The 19,392-nt window shown below is 40.7% G+C and overlaps 1 protein-coding gene across 1 annotated transcript; it reads left to right on the top strand.

The window, feature by feature from the left end:
* Positions 1-16,400: 16,400 nt before the first annotated feature.
* On the top strand, positions 16,401-17,342 carry LOC140076147 (olfactory receptor 2G3-like). The gene has a single exon (XM_072122654.1). The coding sequence runs from the start codon at positions 16,401-16,403 to the stop codon at positions 17,340-17,342; it is 942 nt and encodes a 313-aa protein (XP_071978755.1).
* The last annotated feature ends 2,050 nt before the right edge of the window (positions 17,343-19,392 follow it).

The following is a 19,392-nucleotide window of genomic DNA, read 5'->3' as shown; positions in this document are numbered from 1 at the left end:
AAGAGTGGAGAGGGTGTCGGCAGTAAATTTGCATTGACGTCACTGATCATTTTGCCCTTCTTTTCATCCGTCAGTGTCCGCTTTCAATCTGTCAATAATCCATTATCAGTATTGCTAAAGCCAAAAACAAACAGGAGTGGATCCAAAACAGAGATGACGAGTAAATGGGATATTTGCATGTCCTCTGTGTTCTGTATCCCCTCATGCTTTTGGGTATCAATCCTGAGGATTTTCATTTTTATTCTGACAGATGAAATGAAGGCAAAAACCAAACATAGTGGCAACGTCATAGAGTGGTGGAGGTTGAAAATGGCATTATGGAAATCACAGGGTGTTCCAGGGAGACAGCGGTCTGTTGGCAGCAGCATAAGTAGGCCGCAGAGTGGCAAGGGGCCAGCAACATCATTCACACATTCAGTGTGTTGTGGGCGGCAGCAGTAGGAGCAGCATGAGGCACGAGAGTGGCACAATGACAAATTCTGGTGGTAGCAGCAACATACTAGGCCACAGTGTGTCACAATGACAGAGTGTGCAGGTGGATAACAATCCCTAGTAAAGATGGTAGGAGGTAGATTGCGCAACTGGCAGCATATTTGGTGCATCAGGCGGGTGGCAGCATCAGAATAGTGGCTGAGGCAGTTAGTTAGAATCCAGACTCAACATTTGGGGGAGGCGTCAAGGCTGATCTAATCTGATGCATAAGGCATTGGTGTGTTGCAATCCTGGCCGATCCATGCCTGATTCATCTTGACAAAGGTCAGTCTCTCCCCATTACGGTGGACAAGTGGGTTCTCCTTGGGGTAATGATGGCCCCCATCGCACTGAACACCTGCTCTGATGCCACACTACTGGCTCGATAGGTTAGCTTCTCTACTGCAAACTCTGCATGTTGCAGCCACACTTCAAGATTGGCTGCTCAGTAGTCCAGGGGATCCTCTACCTGAGGTGGTAAAGTGCTGTCCAAGTAGGCCACCACCTGCTGGTGCAGGGTCTGCTCCATGTCCCGCTGCTGCTGCTGGTGGCAGCTACACTCCTGTAGAGGAAGTTGCTCATTAAGGACTCCACACTTAAACTTCTGCTGATGGAGCTGCTACTACTCCCGCATCTCCACACAGCAGCCATGACAGTATTACATGAGCAATGACTTCCCGGAATCCCCTGACTGTCCACACAGTGTTAATCTACAGTATGCCAGTTTTTGCGCAAATAACTCTAAGGGACTCACTGCCTCCATCTCCACTATATAATGTCATGGTGCTTCTGGGTCATCTGCCTCGTCTTATACCTCCTCCGGATGCTCCTGCTCCTCCTCTCCTGTCACCTAAGTAGAAAAACCACTAATTTCACCAGCCTCTGCTTGTGCTTCAATGTCCTCCTCCACCTCCTCCAGTTCAGTCCCCACTTGTCTCATGTGGTCATGAGATGTAGTCGCCACTTCTCCAGTGCCCTGACCAGACAGATTTTGCAGCATGAAGCAGTGGAATGACATAATTCATCCTGTAGTCCTGGCGACTGACAAATAATGTGGCCTCTTTAAAAGGCCTGAGCAAACACCAGGTGTCACGCATGAGCTGCCAGTGGCTGACATCAAAGGTACACTGGAGAGTACTCCGTTCCGATCATCAAAAAATTATTAAAGGCTTTTCTCTGTTCATAAAGGTCTAACATATGGAGGCTGGAATTCCAACAGGTGGAAACTTCGCATATCAGCCTATGTTTGGGGAGGCCATTCTGCTGTTGCAACTTGGGGAGGGTATATGTCTAGAGTGCGCTGGACCACTGTGGGAGATTGTACTAGCCGACGCCAGGGACCAAAGTCTAAGTGGAGCCTGGTCTTTACCAGAGCCTGCTGCAAAGCGGGATGGTCTTGCTACGGCGTGGTGCCACCAGGTTGTTCCATAGGTGCGACTGGCTGGTGGCAGCCAAGGAAGTACTGCAGGATACAGTCCGAGCGTGGGGTGACAGCAAGAGATCAGCGCTGGAAGGAACACTGGAACTCACGGCAAGAACACAGGAGCTGGCACACAGTACAGAAATGGACTGGCACACAGAACAGTAATGCAGGAACGGATGATGGGAACACAGGAGGGCTTTCACTTCACAGGAATAAGGCTGAAGATCCGGCAGGAGATGTTGGGAGCTCCCAAATTTTATAGCTGATTTAGCTATGACCATCACCAATCACCAGAACGCTGGCTATTTAAATCATGGAGAGCCGGCGCGAGCCCGGCCTTGTCGGAGCAAGACCGTGGAGAGGTAAGTGCGGTCTGGGGGACCCAGCACACACAGAAGGGCAAGGATGGATGAAGTGCATGCACAGTTTCCTGGCCATTTTTAAAATGTCTTCAAGGTGGGTGGAATACTTGAGGAAACTTTTCACAACCAGATTGAACACATGCGCCATGCAGGGCACATGGACCATCACTCCTCTGTGAAGAGCGGACACCATGTTCCTCCCATTGTCTGTCACCATGGTTCCAATTTGCAGTAGTCGCGGAGAAAAGCACATATTTTCCACGACTTGGAAAGCGAGCATTGCAGTACCATCAACTTGGACAGGAGCACGGTCAGCTTCTACACCTTAGGATGGCTGGACACATTCAGTTGTCTCTTTGTAATTGCCTCATTCAACAACTACTGGCACCATGCGTAGCAAGGAGCAGGAGCATCTGCATCAGGAGATGATGTCAAAGACAAACAGTTCCCTTCGGCAGAGGTGCTGGAGCCTTGACTGGCTGAAATGGTGTGTGTGTTACTAGGTTCTGCTGCTGTTGCACCGGCGGCAGGATGGACCACCACATCTGAGACACGTTTCTCCCAGGCCATTGGATGGTGACGCTTCATTTGTTGATGCAGGGCTGGGGTGCCAACGTTAGTTCCCTGGCCATGTTTCACATTCTCTTCGCAGATTCTACAAAAACACACGCTTGGCTCCTCTTATCAAAAAACTGCCACACCGCCGTGTAGGTGATTTTTACCGCCAACACTTTGCACTGAGTAACTACTAACGCCGCTGCCTCACTGAACCCCTTTGCTACTGCTTACTTGGACCTGCAAAGCGGGTTTTATACCACACAGCCGTTTGGGTCTCTTCCTCGAATTGCTGCCACCCTGCTGACTCATGCCCACAGTAGTGACTTGCTGCCTGCTTCGCTGCCTGATGCGCAAGCTGACATCCTCTTCTGTCCACGATGACGATGAAGCCCTTGCTTCACCCCGCTCCCAAGTGCAATTGGCTACATCATGGATTTGTGTTTCCCTGTCACTGCTATTCTCCTCACCGGTCTCAGTATGCACAGCCTGACCACTCGCAAGTGCAACATAACCTCCCGTGCCACTCTCCACAACTCTACTTTCCCACCTACTGCACAAAGCAGTGGATGTCTGCCCCACCTCTTCACTGCCAAGCAGCTGCTGACTGTCCTCAGAGACTTAGTCCTCGCTGTATAGTGACGCTAAGCTCAGCCCAACTAGTAGATATCTGGCTGAGGGAAATGAACAGGACAGAGGCTGGTTGAGGACAGGTGATGGCCGCTGACCTGTTCCTGGGCCATGCCAACTAAGGGTTGTATCTGACAAACCCACAGACTCTTGGCTTTAGGTTGTTCATCAACACGTTTCCGCTAGATGACATCAGCAGTTCTGGACTCACCCCTGCTGCGATGTCCCCTTACTGTGCTTGTGACCTGTGCTTGCTCCACCTGCCCCCTCTCTGTCTGCCATATTGGTTCATCAACTATGTTTCTTGATATCAACTTTAGCAACAAAAAATTATTGAAATTTGGAGTATACAGATCCCCCAAAATGGACACTCCAACAACTACTGAGTGCAAGCAACTAAATGCTAGAGAGAGCACATGCATTGTGAAATGATGGGATTGCAAATGGCCGTCTGTTTTCATAGGGCTGTGACATGACATAAGCCTGCTGGTCGCTGATAGGCTTACAGGTCTGCACATGTGATCGAGGGTGTTCCTTTCTAGTTCCCAGAGTTATCTTTACCATGTAACACGTTGTGCTCACAATTTTGCTTTTAAAGGGGAAAAAAAAACAATTTCAAGTTTTCCTGAAATTATAAACGAAATCCACTTTGTTAGAATCGATTCATCCATCGTTATAAGCAATTAAAAAACAGCATCCATAGATTTAAAAAAAATATTTATTTATACCGGAGCCACAGATTTTAGACAATTTTATCACCTTGTTGAGGCCATATACTGTAGATGTAAACTGTTCAGTCTAAATATACAGCAGGATTACCTTCTGTGTTTTGATTCTATTTTTATTACCTTTTGGGATTTGTTCTTTTGGAGTGTTTCCAATCGCTCCAAAGTCTCTATCATGTTTTAAATGTAGGTGCTGAGATAGATTCTGTTTTAAAAAAGTGTTTGTTGTGCCTGTGGCACACTGAAAGTCTGTACGGTGCTACCTACATATTGATTCCTTAAAGACTAAGCTCATTTTCACCCTAAGGACACAGCCCGGTTGAGATGCTCCTGCTCCTCGCTACGCATAGTGCCAACAGTCGTTGAAAGAGGTGATTACAAAGAGACAACTGTATGCGTCCAGCCATCCTAAGGTGCAGAAGCTGACCGTGCTCCTGACCAAGTTTTTTTTCAGACTGTTATTTCATGCCATGTTGTACTTCACATTAATACTATATTTTAGTTGAAATATATTGTAAATGTACTTATTTGTAAAAATAAGTACAAGAATAAAGTTTGGGGAAAATTTTAAGTTTTCCTTTTTTTCTGATTTCTAAATGTTATACTTATCATACAGTTAGTCTAACCGCCCATATTGACATAACATTAACATATGTCTGCTTTATGCTAACATTATTTTCTATATGTTGATTTATTTTATTTTTAGAGAACAATTAATCTCCGTAAGGGTACATTCAGACGGTCGTATGCCTTTTCTGTCCTGTATTTACAGCTGTATTCTGGTCGCAAATACAGGCTGTATGACATCTGTATGTAGCCTGTATGTAACCCGTATTTTCACAGTATTCTGTAAAAAATACAGTGGGCTTGCAAATGATGTCACTTACTTGGCCAAGCCCAAATTTGATCACCTGATAACCCCAGACTACATTTTCTCTTTCCTGAGAGTGAGGTTAGATTCCATTGTGGAATATATAACTGGATATATAGATGTACATGCTTGAATCATCTATACATGCATATTTGCAAGTATACAGCATAGGAGTAGTACTAATGTGTCCCCATATATACAGGATTGGAGTGATAGTACTGTGTCCCCATATATACAGGATAGGAGTAGTAGTACTGTGTCCCCCTCCCACTTGGCAACGGACATGTCCCCATTCCCCCCTAGACAAGGAGCATGTCCCCCCTTGGCAACGGGCATGTCCCCATCCACCCCTAGACAACGAGCATGTCCCCCCTAGACAACGAGCATGTCCCCCCTTGGCAACGAGCATGTCCCCCCTTGGCAACGGGCATGTCCCCATCCCCCCCTAGACAACAAGCATGTCCCCCCTTGGCAGCAAGCATGGTCCCCACTCCTCTTGGCAATGAGCATGTCCCCCCTTGGCAACGAGCATGGTCCCCACTCCCCTTGGCAATGAGCATGTCCCCCTAGACAACGAGCATGTCCCCCCTAAACAACGAGCATGTCCCCACTTGGCAACATGCATGTCCCCCCCTAGACAACGAGCATGTCCGCCTCCCCCTTTGGCAACAAGCCCTTTTTTTGTGTGTGTGTTTGTATTTTTTGTCTTCCAGGACCGTGCATGCTGTGGACTACTTCAGATTCGTAGGATTGCGTTGAAGACTGCCATTATTTTTACAAATAAAATGGTCAACGAGGGTGTGTCCGCATCTTTTTTTCAATAAAACTTTCGTTTTGTTATTAAAAGTGTGGGGGTTTTTTCTTCACAAACTGTATAATTTCCCATAGTAGTGGTGCTGTCTAGTTGACGGTGCTCAATACTATGAAAAAAAAATTGACGTGAGTCCCCCCCCCTATTGTCCAAATCAGCCAGATACAAAAAAGCAGCTTTTAGGGGGCTATTCCAGCTCAACAATAACAGCCTGCAGCCGCCCCAGCACATGACCATCTATAGACGGTCAGGTACTGGTTTGTACCCGGCTCTTCCCGGCACCCCTGGTAGTGGTGGGTACTGGGGTAATGGTATCGGCATTAGTGAAAATTTGCTAAAAAAAGATGGCAAATACTAAAGCCAGCCCTTAGTAATGAGCACCGTCAACTAGACAGCACCACTAGTATGGCAAATTATACAGTCTTGCGAAGAAAAAATACCCACACTTTTAATAACCAAAAGAAAGTTTTATTGAAAAAAAAAATGCGGACACACCCTCGTTGACCATTTTATTTGTAAAAATAATGGCAGTCATCGACGCAATCCTACGAATCCGAAGTAGTCCACAGCATACACGGTCCTGGAAGACAAAAAAAACAAACATACACACAAAAAAAGGGCTTGTTGCCAAGGGGGCGTGTTCGTTGCCAAGGGGGCGGGGGACATGCTCGTTGTCTAGGGGGAGACTAGCATGCTCGGGGGTAGGGAACATGCTAGTTGCCAAGGGGGACATGCTCATGGCCAGGGGGGCATGCTTGCTATCTAGGGGGATATGGACATGCTCGGGGGTAGGGAACATGTTCGTTGCCAAGGGGGACATGCTGTGGCCAGGGGGGACCAATGCAGTCAGTCCCTGGGTTACACACAAGATGGGGTCTGTAGGTATGTTCTTAAATTGAATTTGTATGTAAGACGGAACTGTATACTTGTAATCCCAGACAAAAATTTTTTGGTCTCTGTGATAATAGGATTTTAAAAATGTTGGATTGACATATGAATCAGGATTAACAATAAATCTTCATTACAGACGCCTGTGATAACTGTTATAGCTCATTATTGTAGCCTAAGGCTAAAGTACAATAAATTACCAATATCCAGAGGTCTGTTTGTAACTAGGGGTCGTCTGTAAGTCTGGTGTTCTTAAGTAGGGGACCGCCTGTATATACATATAAATGTGTGTGTGTGAATATATAAATAAAGGTGGATTAAACACCGAAACGTTGCCATGGAATAAAGCTTCACCCTCATGTTTTTGACTACAACCTTGGAGTGCTGCCTATTTTTTGGACTTATTTACAAAAGACCGTTTGCCACGGAACTTACGGCTTTGCACCACCTTACCATTTAAACCAGTAGTGCTGCTCCGGATTTTTCTTTTTTTATATATATATATATATATATATATATATATATATATATATATATATACACACACACATTAGTTGGTGCTGGCACAGATTGCGGCATCTACCAGTGCAGGGGACAAAAACGACTGCGGCACCTAATTGCGCTGGATGGCCAAAAAGTTATTAGCGCCTGAATATGGCAAAATGAAGAGTTTTATTTTTTGTACATTTTTCCACATGTATTAAAACAAAATAAAACCTTTAGTATCCCTGTGATTGTAGCAACCCAAAGAATAAAGGTGACGTGTAATTTGGGGTGCACAGTAAAAGCCTAAAATCCAAGCCCACAAGAATATGGCGCAATTGGTTTTTTTTCACCAATTTCACTGCATTTGAAATTTGTTTCCTGCTTCCCAGTTCAGGGCATGGAATATTAAATACCATAAAAATGAAAAAGGGCCAGGTCGTTAAGGGGTTAAAATCTCCTAAAACCTGTATAAATTTTGGATCCCAGCGCTTGTACTAACCCAAAGAATAAAGGGGAGGTGTCAGCTTGAGAACAGAGTGAAATCTGAAAAAAAGAGTCCAATAGAGAATGTGGGGCATGCATTTTTTCCTCAATTACTCAGTACATTGCATGGAATACTAAATGGCTTGCACACTCTTTACACATCTTTGCACACCTTTCACACCCTTTATGCATCTTTGCATACAAATCATGCGACCAGATCACTGTCCCCCTCACGGTCGTGTGAATGAGGCCTAAGGGTTTACAAAGTTTTATTTATTGCACCATTCAGAACAGCCTTTGGTAAGCTTGTTAACCCTTTAAGGATCTCACAAGAATTAAAACAAAATGGAGTTTCTATTTGGAATTTTTAAATTTTCACAAAACTATTATTTAGTTCTAAAATTTACACATTCATACAGGATAAAATGTGAAAATACAGCTCAGATTTTGTTGTGCAGTTTCTTAAGAGTATGGCAATACTACATATATCAAAGTAAACTACTTTAGGGGCCCACAGCCGAGCTTAGAATGGAAGGAAACATTGAGCTTTAAGAGGGCAGATTTTCAGGTGACATTATTTATTTGAAAAGTTCATGAGATACCAGAACAGAGAACCGCAATCCTATGAATTAGCCTATTTTGGAAACTACACCACCCAGAGAATTTGTCTATGTTGATATTGAGCTTTTTACCACCACAGATATTTTATAGAAAGTGCTTACTTTGGTTCGTGCAAGTTCCAAAAACTTGGTTTGGCCCCCAAATGTTTATTTTTAGAAGAGGTTTAAGAAGTAAACACTATGTAGTTTGTTACCCAGTTTCTCCTGAATACAGTAATGTTCCACATGTGATAACAAACTGCTGTATGGGTGCACTCTGGGGCTTGTAAGGGGTGTCTATTAGCGGATTTTGCTGGAACAAATTTCAGGCGTTATGTAGCATTGGCTCAGTAGGGCAGTAAAAACCTCCAAAGAGTGGACCCATTTTAAAAAACCTTGAGTATTGCAGCAAAAAAAAATCTATTCAGTAATTGATTTTTATGTGTTTTTGTGTTTTATACACCAAATAGCATAGATAACCTGTTAATTACGTTCTATGGGTCAGTACGGTTATGGTGATATCCCATTTATATAGCTTATTTACGTGTGTTTAAAAACTCATTTGGAGAGAAAAGTCCCTTGATATTGCATTGCATCTACTAAATGGCTTTATAATTTATTTATTTTTTTAAATTGAGCTGTTTAACCCCTAGGCGCACCAGGACGTTATAGTACGTCCCCGGGGCTAGATGCTTAGCGCACGGGGATGTTCTATAACGTCCTGCTTCTGGCACCGGCTCACGAACGATCGCGGGTGTTAACCCCTTACACGCCGCGGTCAAACATGACCGTGGCGTGTAAGGGTACTTGCGCTGTGGATCGGATCCCCCATGCCACTTACCGGGGGATCCGATCCACTTCTGGGCAGCTCCGAGGACTGGCATGTGCCCTGGAGCTGCCCGGTCTCCATGGCAGTCAGACCCCTTCCGGGTCTGACTGTAAACTGTCTGAGCATGCGCAAGCTTGCTCAGACAGTTTACACTGCTCTACAATAAAATAGTATTGTAGAGCAGTGTATTGAACTTAAACCAGTGATCAGAGCATCACTGGTTCAAGTATGTATAAGTAAAAATATGCAAAAACACTGAACACTACACATTATAATAAATAACACATAAATACATAAAAATATAAGCCCCTAAAATGTCACTTTCCCATAAAAACACTTAATAAAGTATAAAAAACACAAAAACACAAAAAAACCCGCATATTTGGTATTGCCGCGTCCGTAACAATCTGTATTATAAAAAAGAATCATTACTGGACCCGCACGGTACACGCCGTAAAAAAAAAACGCATAAACGTTCCAAAAAAAGATAATTTTTAATTAATACCCTATAAAAAATGCTCTAAAAAGTAATTTAAAAAACGTTATGCACTCCAAAATAATATGAACAAGATTTTCTCCAAATTGGTTTTTATTCAGTACAATTGAATAAAATACACAAAACCCCCACATATTTGGTATCCCTGCGTCCGTAACAATCTGCATAATAAAACAGAATCGTTATTAGATCCGCAAAGTGAACCCCGTAAAAAACAAAACAAAAAAAAGATCATTTTCAATTAATACCCTATAAAAATGCTCTAAAAAGGGATTTAAAAAATGTTATGCCCTAAAAAGAACAATCCTTCTCGCAAAAAATAAGCCCTTAAACAGATTTGTGAGGCGAAAAATAAAAAAGTTATGCATATGAAAGACGGTGATGCTAAAATTAACAACATTTTTGCCAAATTACTTTTTATGCAGTAAAAATGGGAAAAAAATAAAAAATCTATATAAATGAGGTCTTTTTGTAATCGTGGCGACCCATAGAATAAAAATAATATACTATTTTTATGGTATGGTAAACAGCCAAAAAAAAAACCCCATAAAAATCTTCCTGAAAAGTGATGATTTTCATTTCCTCCACCAACAAAGAGTTAATAAAATCTCACCAATTAGCCTATAGATTCCCCCAAATTACGTACCAGAAAAGTGCATCTCATATGGCAAAAGAAATAAGCCCCTATAGGTCCACATTAAAAAAAAGAAAAAAATTATAGCCTGTACAATGTGACATAGCAAATCTGATCTGGATGGCGCCTCCTTCCCTTTTATGCCCGGCCGTTCGCCCATACAGCAGGTTACCACCACATATGGGGTATCCGTGTACTCGGGAGAGATTGGGTAACAAACTTTGTGGAGCCTTTTTTCATTTAATCGATTGTAAATGTTTAATTTTCCACCCAAAATGAGTGTATTGTGAAAAAATATTACAATTTGCAGACTGCACCTCCATTTTGTTTTAACCCCTATAATACACGTAAAGCGTTAACAAACTTCTTAAAAGTGGTTTTTCATACGTTGAGGTGTGTAGTTTCCACAATGGGATAATTTACGAGTCTCACTATTATTTAGGCCTCTCAGTGTCAATTAGAAGTTGAGCAGGTCCATCTAAATACAGGTTTTGGTGATTTTACAAAAAATGTGAAAAAATGATACCTAAATTCTGAGCCTCATAACATTCTAGTAAAATATGTGGAATCTTAAAAAACCATGCCAACATAAAGCAGACATTTGGGAAATGTAAGTTATGAATTTATTTGGGAGCTATGACTATCTGCATCAAAAGTAGAGAATTTAGAACGTTGAAAATAAAGAATTTTTCAAAATTTTTGCCAAATTTTGTTTTTTTTCATAACTAAACACAAAAGATATCATCCAAATTTTCAAACTAAAAGAGGCTGAGTCCCGTAGGGGTTAAGTGCTTATTTTTTGCGGGACGAGTTGTCATGCAGGGGTAAATGCAACTTTTTAATCCTTTTTGTGTTTTTATTTGTTTGGCTGGATGCAGAAAAATCATAATTTCTGCTTTGTTTTTATTTTTTTTTTCTTAAATAATCCAGTAATGACTTTATTTTATTGTACAGGTTTTTATGAATGTGGTAATATCCTATATGTGGTGATTTTCATGTTTTATTGTGTTTGGGAGTTTTACACTATATGGGGCATTTAGAGGAGTTTTATTTTGTATTAACCCCTTAGCGCTCCGCGCCATAGCTGTACTGCGCTGGGTTCTGCGAATAGCGCTCAGTTCAGTAGAGTTACGGCGCGGTGATGATGCCGGTTCGGCTCTGCACAGGAGCCGAGCCGGCATGGGGATCGTGGGATGTCAGCGATCGTGGGTGTTTAACCCGTTAAATGCCCTGATCAGCGCGACCAAGGCATTTAACTTGCCTTTTCGGGGTCTTTCCCCCAGTATGTGCATAGGCTGATACTGCTAATACCCTGCAATACATGATTATTGCAGAGTATTATCATGAACAAGCAATCAAATGATTGCTTGTTCATTTCCCATGATGGAACAAGTAAAAAAGTAAAAAAAAAAAAAATGTTGTTCAATAAAAAATAAGTTTATAAATCAATAGAATTGCTTATAAGCCCCAAAACATATAAAGAGACATATAACGCTCAAAAAATTCTCTATCATAACACAAACCCCACATATCTAGTATCACCACGTCCGAAATAACCTGTAGAATAAAATTAAATAATTATTGAACCCGTACAATGAACGCTATAAAAAACATTAGAAACCCGCCAAAAATTATTATTTTTACCTATTGAATCCCACAAAAAATGCAATAAAAAGTGATCAACAAAACATATGTACTCCAGAATGATACTGTTGCAAAGTACAACTTATCCTACAAAAAACAAGCCATCAACCAGCTCTGTAGCCAAAAAATAAAAATGTTATGCCACTTGGAAGAAGGCAATGCAAAAATGATAGATTTTTCCCCACAGTAGGGTTTTATTTGGCAAATTTAGTAAAACATAAGAAAAAATCTTCAAGTCTGGCATCCCCGTAATTGTATTGACCCATAGAATAAATAAAACATGATTATTTGGCTATACGGTGAACACGGAAAAAAAAAGAGTAAAAAATTCAGTACAGAATTGATGCTTTTCTACTTGTGACCTCAAAAAAAACCCCAAAATGGTAACACTGGAAAAAACATCTCGTCCTATAAAAAAATGCCATCACATGGCCCCAATAACGAAAAAGTGAAAATTTTATAGCCTACAAAATGGGCCAATGAGGAAACTAAAATCCAGGCAGCTGCAGGTCCCTCCTTCCCTTCTGCGCCTCAATGTGCGCCCATGAAACAAGTCACTTCCACATGTGGGGGGTCTCTGTAATCGGGATAAATTGCATAACAAATTGTATGGTGGGTTTTCTCTTTTTATTTTTTGGAAATGTGTAAATTTTAGGGCTAAATGAACATATAACAGACATAATTTGACCATTCTAAATTTCACCTCCATTTTGATTCAATTACTATGAAGATCTCAAGGGGTTAACAATCTTCCTAAAAGCTGTTTCTGATAGGCTGACGGGTGCAGATTTGAAAATGGGTTGTTTATATAGGGTGGTTTTAATGCTAAATATGTAAAATTTCATTCAAAACAGTATTTATCCCCAAAATAGTAAATTATGAAAACACGGAAAATCGATAATCTATTTGTAAGCCACGTGAAATAAAAATAAATTATCCAGACATTTCAAAAATGATGAAAATATAAGTTATACATATGGGAAATGTTATTCAGTAACTTATTTAGGTGGTAAATCTATCTTTCTGAAAACACGATGATTTTGAATTTTGAAAATAGCAAATTTTTCAAAAAATTCATAATTTTTTCTTTTTTTTTGTAAATAAACGCAAAACTTATCAGCAAAATTTACCACTAATATGAATTACAACATGTGGGGAAAAACAATCTCAAAATCACTTTGATAAGTAACAGTGTTCAAAAGTTATAACCATATAAAGCAACGCAGGTCAGAATACAAAAAATGGGGCTGATACATAAGCTACAAAATGGCTGCGTCCTTAAGGGGTTAAAACATTTTTTATTAAACTTTTTTTTTTACTTTTTTCCACATTTTTTTCCCCCTATGGGACTTGAACAAGTGATTATCTGATGTATGGCAGTGTATGCATAGGTTGACAACTGCACTGCTGGTTCCGACCCAGCAGGCAGCCTTGTAAGGCAGCCCTTTGTAAAAAAAACCCCAGGACTGCCGTGGAGATGATCAACGCCCCCATACTAAGGGCGTGGTGGGCTATCGCCAGGAGAAGAGGTGTGTAATTCCTTTAGGTGCTTCAGTCATGTTTGACCGCGTTGTCTAAAGGAATGAACAGCCGCGATAGTGACTAACACATGAAGGTGGCGGATTGGGGAAAATACTCACAAGTGCTAGCAATAAGCTCACGTGGCACAGATGCCCTGATAAATATGCCCTGATATGTCTAATGTTAAAAAGAAATATTCTTCTTCCTAGCAAAATTTTTCTAAATCAAGAATTAGACTGTTATCAAGCAGTGGTTAGAGGAAGAGATTAATATAGTGGGGCAGGTTACATGTAAGTGAGTCTATCCCCGAAATAATAGGGCAACCTGGGGGGTTAATGAAATCTTTTTGTACCTTGGGTAAATTATAGAATGTTGATAGGGCAGGATTCATCCAGGATCGAGATTCGTATATACAAAAAGAACATAGGTTCTTGGTTGAGTCACCGCTCTCCAAAAATAATCCTTCAGATTTTTGGTTAGATACCATTTGCTTAATAATTTCATGGCTTAACCCATGAACTTTAGCTAACAAAGGCAGGCCGGGGGCAGGATCTAGTAGCCAGTTACAGTTGGCAGCCCTGGGGTCTTTCATCAGCACCCCCTGTACAATATATAAAGCTGGGCTCAAATGGTGACTGTATAGCGTCTGCTTATGATGTTACTATACGTACAAGTGTGATAAGTTCCTGTACAACTGACACATCATACATACAATAACATCAAGGTGCGGAAAGGAATTAAAAGCAACCTGTCATCACAATAACCATCCATGCCCACAAACAGTAGTTTCTTCTGTAATATGTACATACCATGGAGGTCTTTTTAGCATATTTCCAGGTAGCAGAATTTTTTTTGTATGATGAAGTCAGGAAGCCCAACTCCCATTCTTTCCTTTCCCTGTGTGTCTTAAAATATCCCATTAAAATAGTAATCTGCAATAGGGAAATGGAAGAATGGGAGTATAAATTAATGAGGAGATTCAACACCTTGCAAAGTGGTCTTAACATTCATGCCAGTTTCATGACCTCCTACCTCTGACCTGGAGGCCACAAGCAGATAAGAGCCAGGGCTCATGTGTCTCGCCTCATAGGTTTTTTATGTTTTTATTGCCATCCTGTTGTAAATAAGATGTCCATGTTCTTATCAATCTGTTGTTTTAGAGTTTTTTTTTTTAATATCCTTTGATGATCACTATTTAGTGTGTATAAAATGCTGTGAATTCTCTGTTTCGTGCATAACATCATGTCTGACGAAAAGAACTAGTATTCTCGAAAGCTCACCATCAAATATACTCAGTTAGCCTCAAAAAGGTATCGCCTGATTTCTTCACTCTTCTTCTGCTCTCCATGGCTAACACGGTACAAATCTACACTACTATATCATCTCTAAACAGGCTGGGTAACAGGTTAAGGATTTTACACTTACTATATTGAGTCACTAGGGGTGATTGTATCTTTAAATTTTCTGTGTATGTGTGGAATTGTTTTGCCACAGTTGTGGTACAGTTGCAATTTTGAGATTTTCCATGCAACAATTGAACATAGACCAGAGCAGAGTCACTTTAGCATAGATATGCTTGTGCCAAATTCATTATAATGGTAATGATTTTTCAAAATAGGAATGATTTCACGTAATGCGACTTACTGTATTTTGTTACTTTTTATGCAACTGTCACAGACAACAAACCTGACATTAGGGCAATACCAAAAGCCACATTAAACCTGACTGTCTCAGAGCCTGCCTAATGAAAATCCCCAATTTCTTATAACAATATTCTATGGCTATTTGCACATTAAAAAAAGTCCAGTGAATATTTTAAAATCTGGCACTTTACTTGGCTATATTCCCTACTGTCACTTTACACATTATAAAAAGGTGCTTATTAATTAATGTTAATAAGCTTACAAATTATATATTCTCTTGGTATATATGTGTTTGTTTTACATTTACGTCACTGTGAAGACTCCTGTTTAAACTAGGTTCCTATATAAGTAACCTGTTGTTATGTTACTTGATCTGGGCTCTCTTTCCTATTAAGCAGTTCTACTTGTTACACAGAGTAGGTCAAATATTCTTCTACAAACATCTTGTCATGGTTCACTATATTGCATTGTCATGACCGGTTTCTTATGTTACTAAGTCTTAAAACATTTTATTAGTTAAAGGTCTGATTTAATTCTATAGAACCTTTTATTTTGAAGTAGATGCTATCCAGTATTTCAACTACAATCAACTTGTCATGTGACAAGACAAGATACATCAGCTGCAAAGTATTGAGGTGACAAAGCTGCTTTACCATGAGACCTGGTGAATCTGTGGAATTGCCTCAGGCGTTGTTTATTTCTCAAGGTAAAATAAAATTAAGGTTATTAATGTTAATCCAGTCTGATAATCACTCTAGGCATATTTTGTGAGCAGATTAGAGCAGGGCCTGCGTATTTTACCTTTGTTTGGATCAACAGAGAATAATAAAGGTTTACACATACATATTTGAATGGTAGCCAGCTTATTTGCCAGTACTCAGGAGTGGGAGTTTTGTTAAGAGACTGATAATTTATTTGCCTATTATTTCACACATACACACACAATCGTACATTTATAATGTTTTCTTTTAAGCAAACCGTAGAGACAGTGAAGATTAGGATTAGGCTTTTACTTTGTATTCCTTCTATTATTTCCCTCAATATTTTGTAAATGCGCTACCGTATTATACAAAGCAATTTTTTGGATGTGTATAACATTTTTAATTATGACTTTGTGTTGCATGACTTGTGTGGATTAAGTATATCTACATATGATTGTATTTTTCATCCAGCCTGAAGTAAATTAAATACTCTATGTAAGTATTGTTAGCTTTTGTTTGTGATGTTCCTTTCCACAAATGTTGATGTTATCATGTGGCATGATTTGATTATTCTGTATTTCTACATATACATCTTATATCTGAGTATTACTTTACTATAAATAAACAGATGGATTTGGAAAACTTTACCTCTGAATCTGAATTAGTTCTTATTGGATTATCTAGTGACCCACAGACACAAATATCTTTATTTGTATTATTTTTGTGTTTCTATGTTGTTACCTTTGTGGGTAACTCCCTCATCATCATTGTTTCCAAAACAAATACCAGATTACAAACCCCAATGTATTTTTTTCTTACAAATCTTTCCTTCTTGGACATTATCTATTCAACCACAAATGTTCCTAAAACATTAAAAGACTTAATGTCTGTAAGAAAAACTATTTCATTTGCAGGTTGTGCAGCACAAATGTACTTTTCGCTCAGTCTGGGTATAACTGAATGCTTTTTATTGGCTGTAATGGCATATGATAGATATATCGCTGTTTGTTACCCATTGCATTATGTTACACAGATGACCAATACTCTGTGTTTCTGGGCTGCTGCAAGTACATGGGCTTGTGGATTTATCCTCTCTTCTATCCAAATTACAATTACGTTAAATGTGCAAACATGTGGAAACAATATAATTAACCACTTTTTCTGTGAAGGGCCAGCTTATTTATCATTGAGCTGCAGTGATAATGTTGTCAATAATGTGGTCACATTTGTCAATTGTGTGATTATTCTAATGATACCTCTTTGTTGCATTTTTATATCGTATGTCAGAATCTTGAAAAACATCCTAAAAATGAAATCTTCCCAAAGTAGAGGAAAAGCTTTTTCCACATGTGCTGCTCATATGACAGCTGTTATCTTGTATTTTGGCACATGTTCAGCTATGTATATGAAACCACAATCTTATTATTTACCAGACAGGGATAAAATTATTGCAGTATTTTATATTATTGTGACCCCAATGTTGAATCCCTTAATATACACTCTTCGGAATAGAGAAGTTAATTTAGCGCTTAGAAAACTTGCATTTAGAATAAGGTTGAATCATGATTAAAAATCATTATTAATTAAAAAGCTTTAGAACTAAAAATTGCATGGAATTTCTGTACTTGGTATGCAAGTATGATTATGCATGATTATTTTCTATGCATACAAATATCTGTTATTTTTAAGCTGCTATATGTAGCTTTGGTTAGATTATATTCCACATTGCAGAGAATCTCAATTCATAAGGAAATCTAGCAAAAATAGGCTGAAAATATCAACATTGTAGAATGAACATTTAGATATCTATGAGTTAAATTTTAGATTGCAAATGTTAAATTTCCAATTGTATTTGAGTAAGGGCCAGTAGTGGATTATAATATAGGTGGTTTCGACTGTAGCCCAGGGCCCAAGCCTTCTAGGGGGGCCCTGGCCAACCAAAGTTCTCATCAAATTTTATACTGAGAAGGACATTTACCCATGAAATCCTCAAACATTTGTTCCTGCTCTTAATACAAATCTACACCAGAGCCATTTCAGGACCTGTGAAGGTCAAAAGGTCCTGAAACTGCAGATTTAAAGCAGGCAGAAGAGACACATCCTCCATTTCCCAAGAAGCTTGATTCTAGTACAATATGTAGGAAGTTAATTCCAGACTTGAAATATTCATGCAGCCAATATTCATTGCAGTTTTAATATGCCTATGATTTCCGCAAATAGTAAAATGACCCTTTATTGTGTGCCCATTCACATAAACATTTTTTCCAAGTGTGGAGGAGCAGGCGTTGTTGTGTGGAGGAGCAGGCGTTGTTGTGTGGAGGAGCAGGCGTTGTTGTGTGGAGGAGCAGGCGTTGTTGTGTGGAGGAGCAGGCGTTGTTGTGTGGAGGAGCAGGCGTTGTTGTGTGGAGGTGCAGGCGTTGTTGTGTGGAGGTGCAGGCGTTGTTGTGTGGAGGTGCAGGCGTTGTTGTGTGGAGGTGCAGGCGTTGTTGTGTGGAGGAGCAGGCGTTGTTGTGTGGAGGAGCAGGCGTTGTTGTGTGGAGGATCAGGCGTTGTTGTGTGGAGGATCAGGCGTTGTTGTGTGGAGGATCAGGCGTTGTTGTGTGGAGGATCAGGCGTTGTTGTGTGGAGGTGCAGGCGTTGTTGTGTGGAGGTGCAGGCGTTGTTGTGTGGAGGTGCAGGCGTTGTTGTGTGGAGGTGCAGGCGTTGTTGTGTGGAGGTGCAGGCGTTGTTGTGTGGAGGATCAGGCGTTGTTGTGTGGAGGATCAGGCGTTGTTGTGTGGAGGATCAGGTGTTGTTGTGTGGAGGAGCAGGCGTTGTCGTGTGGAGGAGCAGGCGTTGTCGTGTGGAGGAGCAGGCGTTGTCGTGTGGTGGAGCAGGCGTTGTCGTGTGGTGGAGCAGGCGTTGTCGTGTGGAGGAGCAGGCGTTGTCGTGTGGAGGAGCAGGCGTTGTCGTGTGGAGGAGCAGGCGTTGTCGTGTGGAGGAGCAGGCGTTGTCGTGTGATGGAGCAGGCATTTTTTTGTGTGGACTATTTTAAGTAGAATGTGCTTTGAAGCCATCCATAGGTTTTTGCATTTTGCCAACAATCACAGTGCCCACTCAGAGCTGACTCCAGTTATGATAGGTTGTATAAGGTCCAGCCCATATTAGACTGAGTGACGATTTATGGAAGTGTATATTCCAAAGAGGTACATATCAGTAGACGAGTCCCTTGTACATTTCAAAGGGAGTTCCGCCAGTACCTGCCCAATAAGAGGGAAACGTATGGCGTAAAGATGTATAAGCTGTGTGAGAGTGCATCAGGGTACACTTTTATGTTCAGGGTATATGAAAGGAAGGACTCTAGAACAGTGCCCCCAGAATGCACCCCCCCCCCCCTTCCTGGGAATTGCTGTAAATATGGTTTGGGATTTGGTGCACCCACTATTGGACAAGGGCAACCACCTCTACCGGTACAATTTTTATACTAGTACTACCGTGTTCAATTGACTCGCTTACAGACAAACTGCAGCATTCAGCACTGTTAGGATAAATCATAGAGGTCTCCCAAAGTCGCTGCTAGGGGAAAAGCTCAGAAAGCAAAAGAGCCAAGCACTAAGCAGTGACTCAGTATTGTGTGTTAG

Source organism: Engystomops pustulosus, chromosome 8, assembly GCF_040894005.1.
Source record: "Engystomops pustulosus chromosome 8, aEngPut4.maternal, whole genome shotgun sequence".
In the NCBI taxonomy this organism is placed as follows: domain Eukaryota; kingdom Metazoa; phylum Chordata; class Amphibia; order Anura; family Leptodactylidae; genus Engystomops; species Engystomops pustulosus.
Note: the sequence above shows the minus strand (reverse complement) of the source record. Positions and strands in the feature narration are given on the sequence as shown.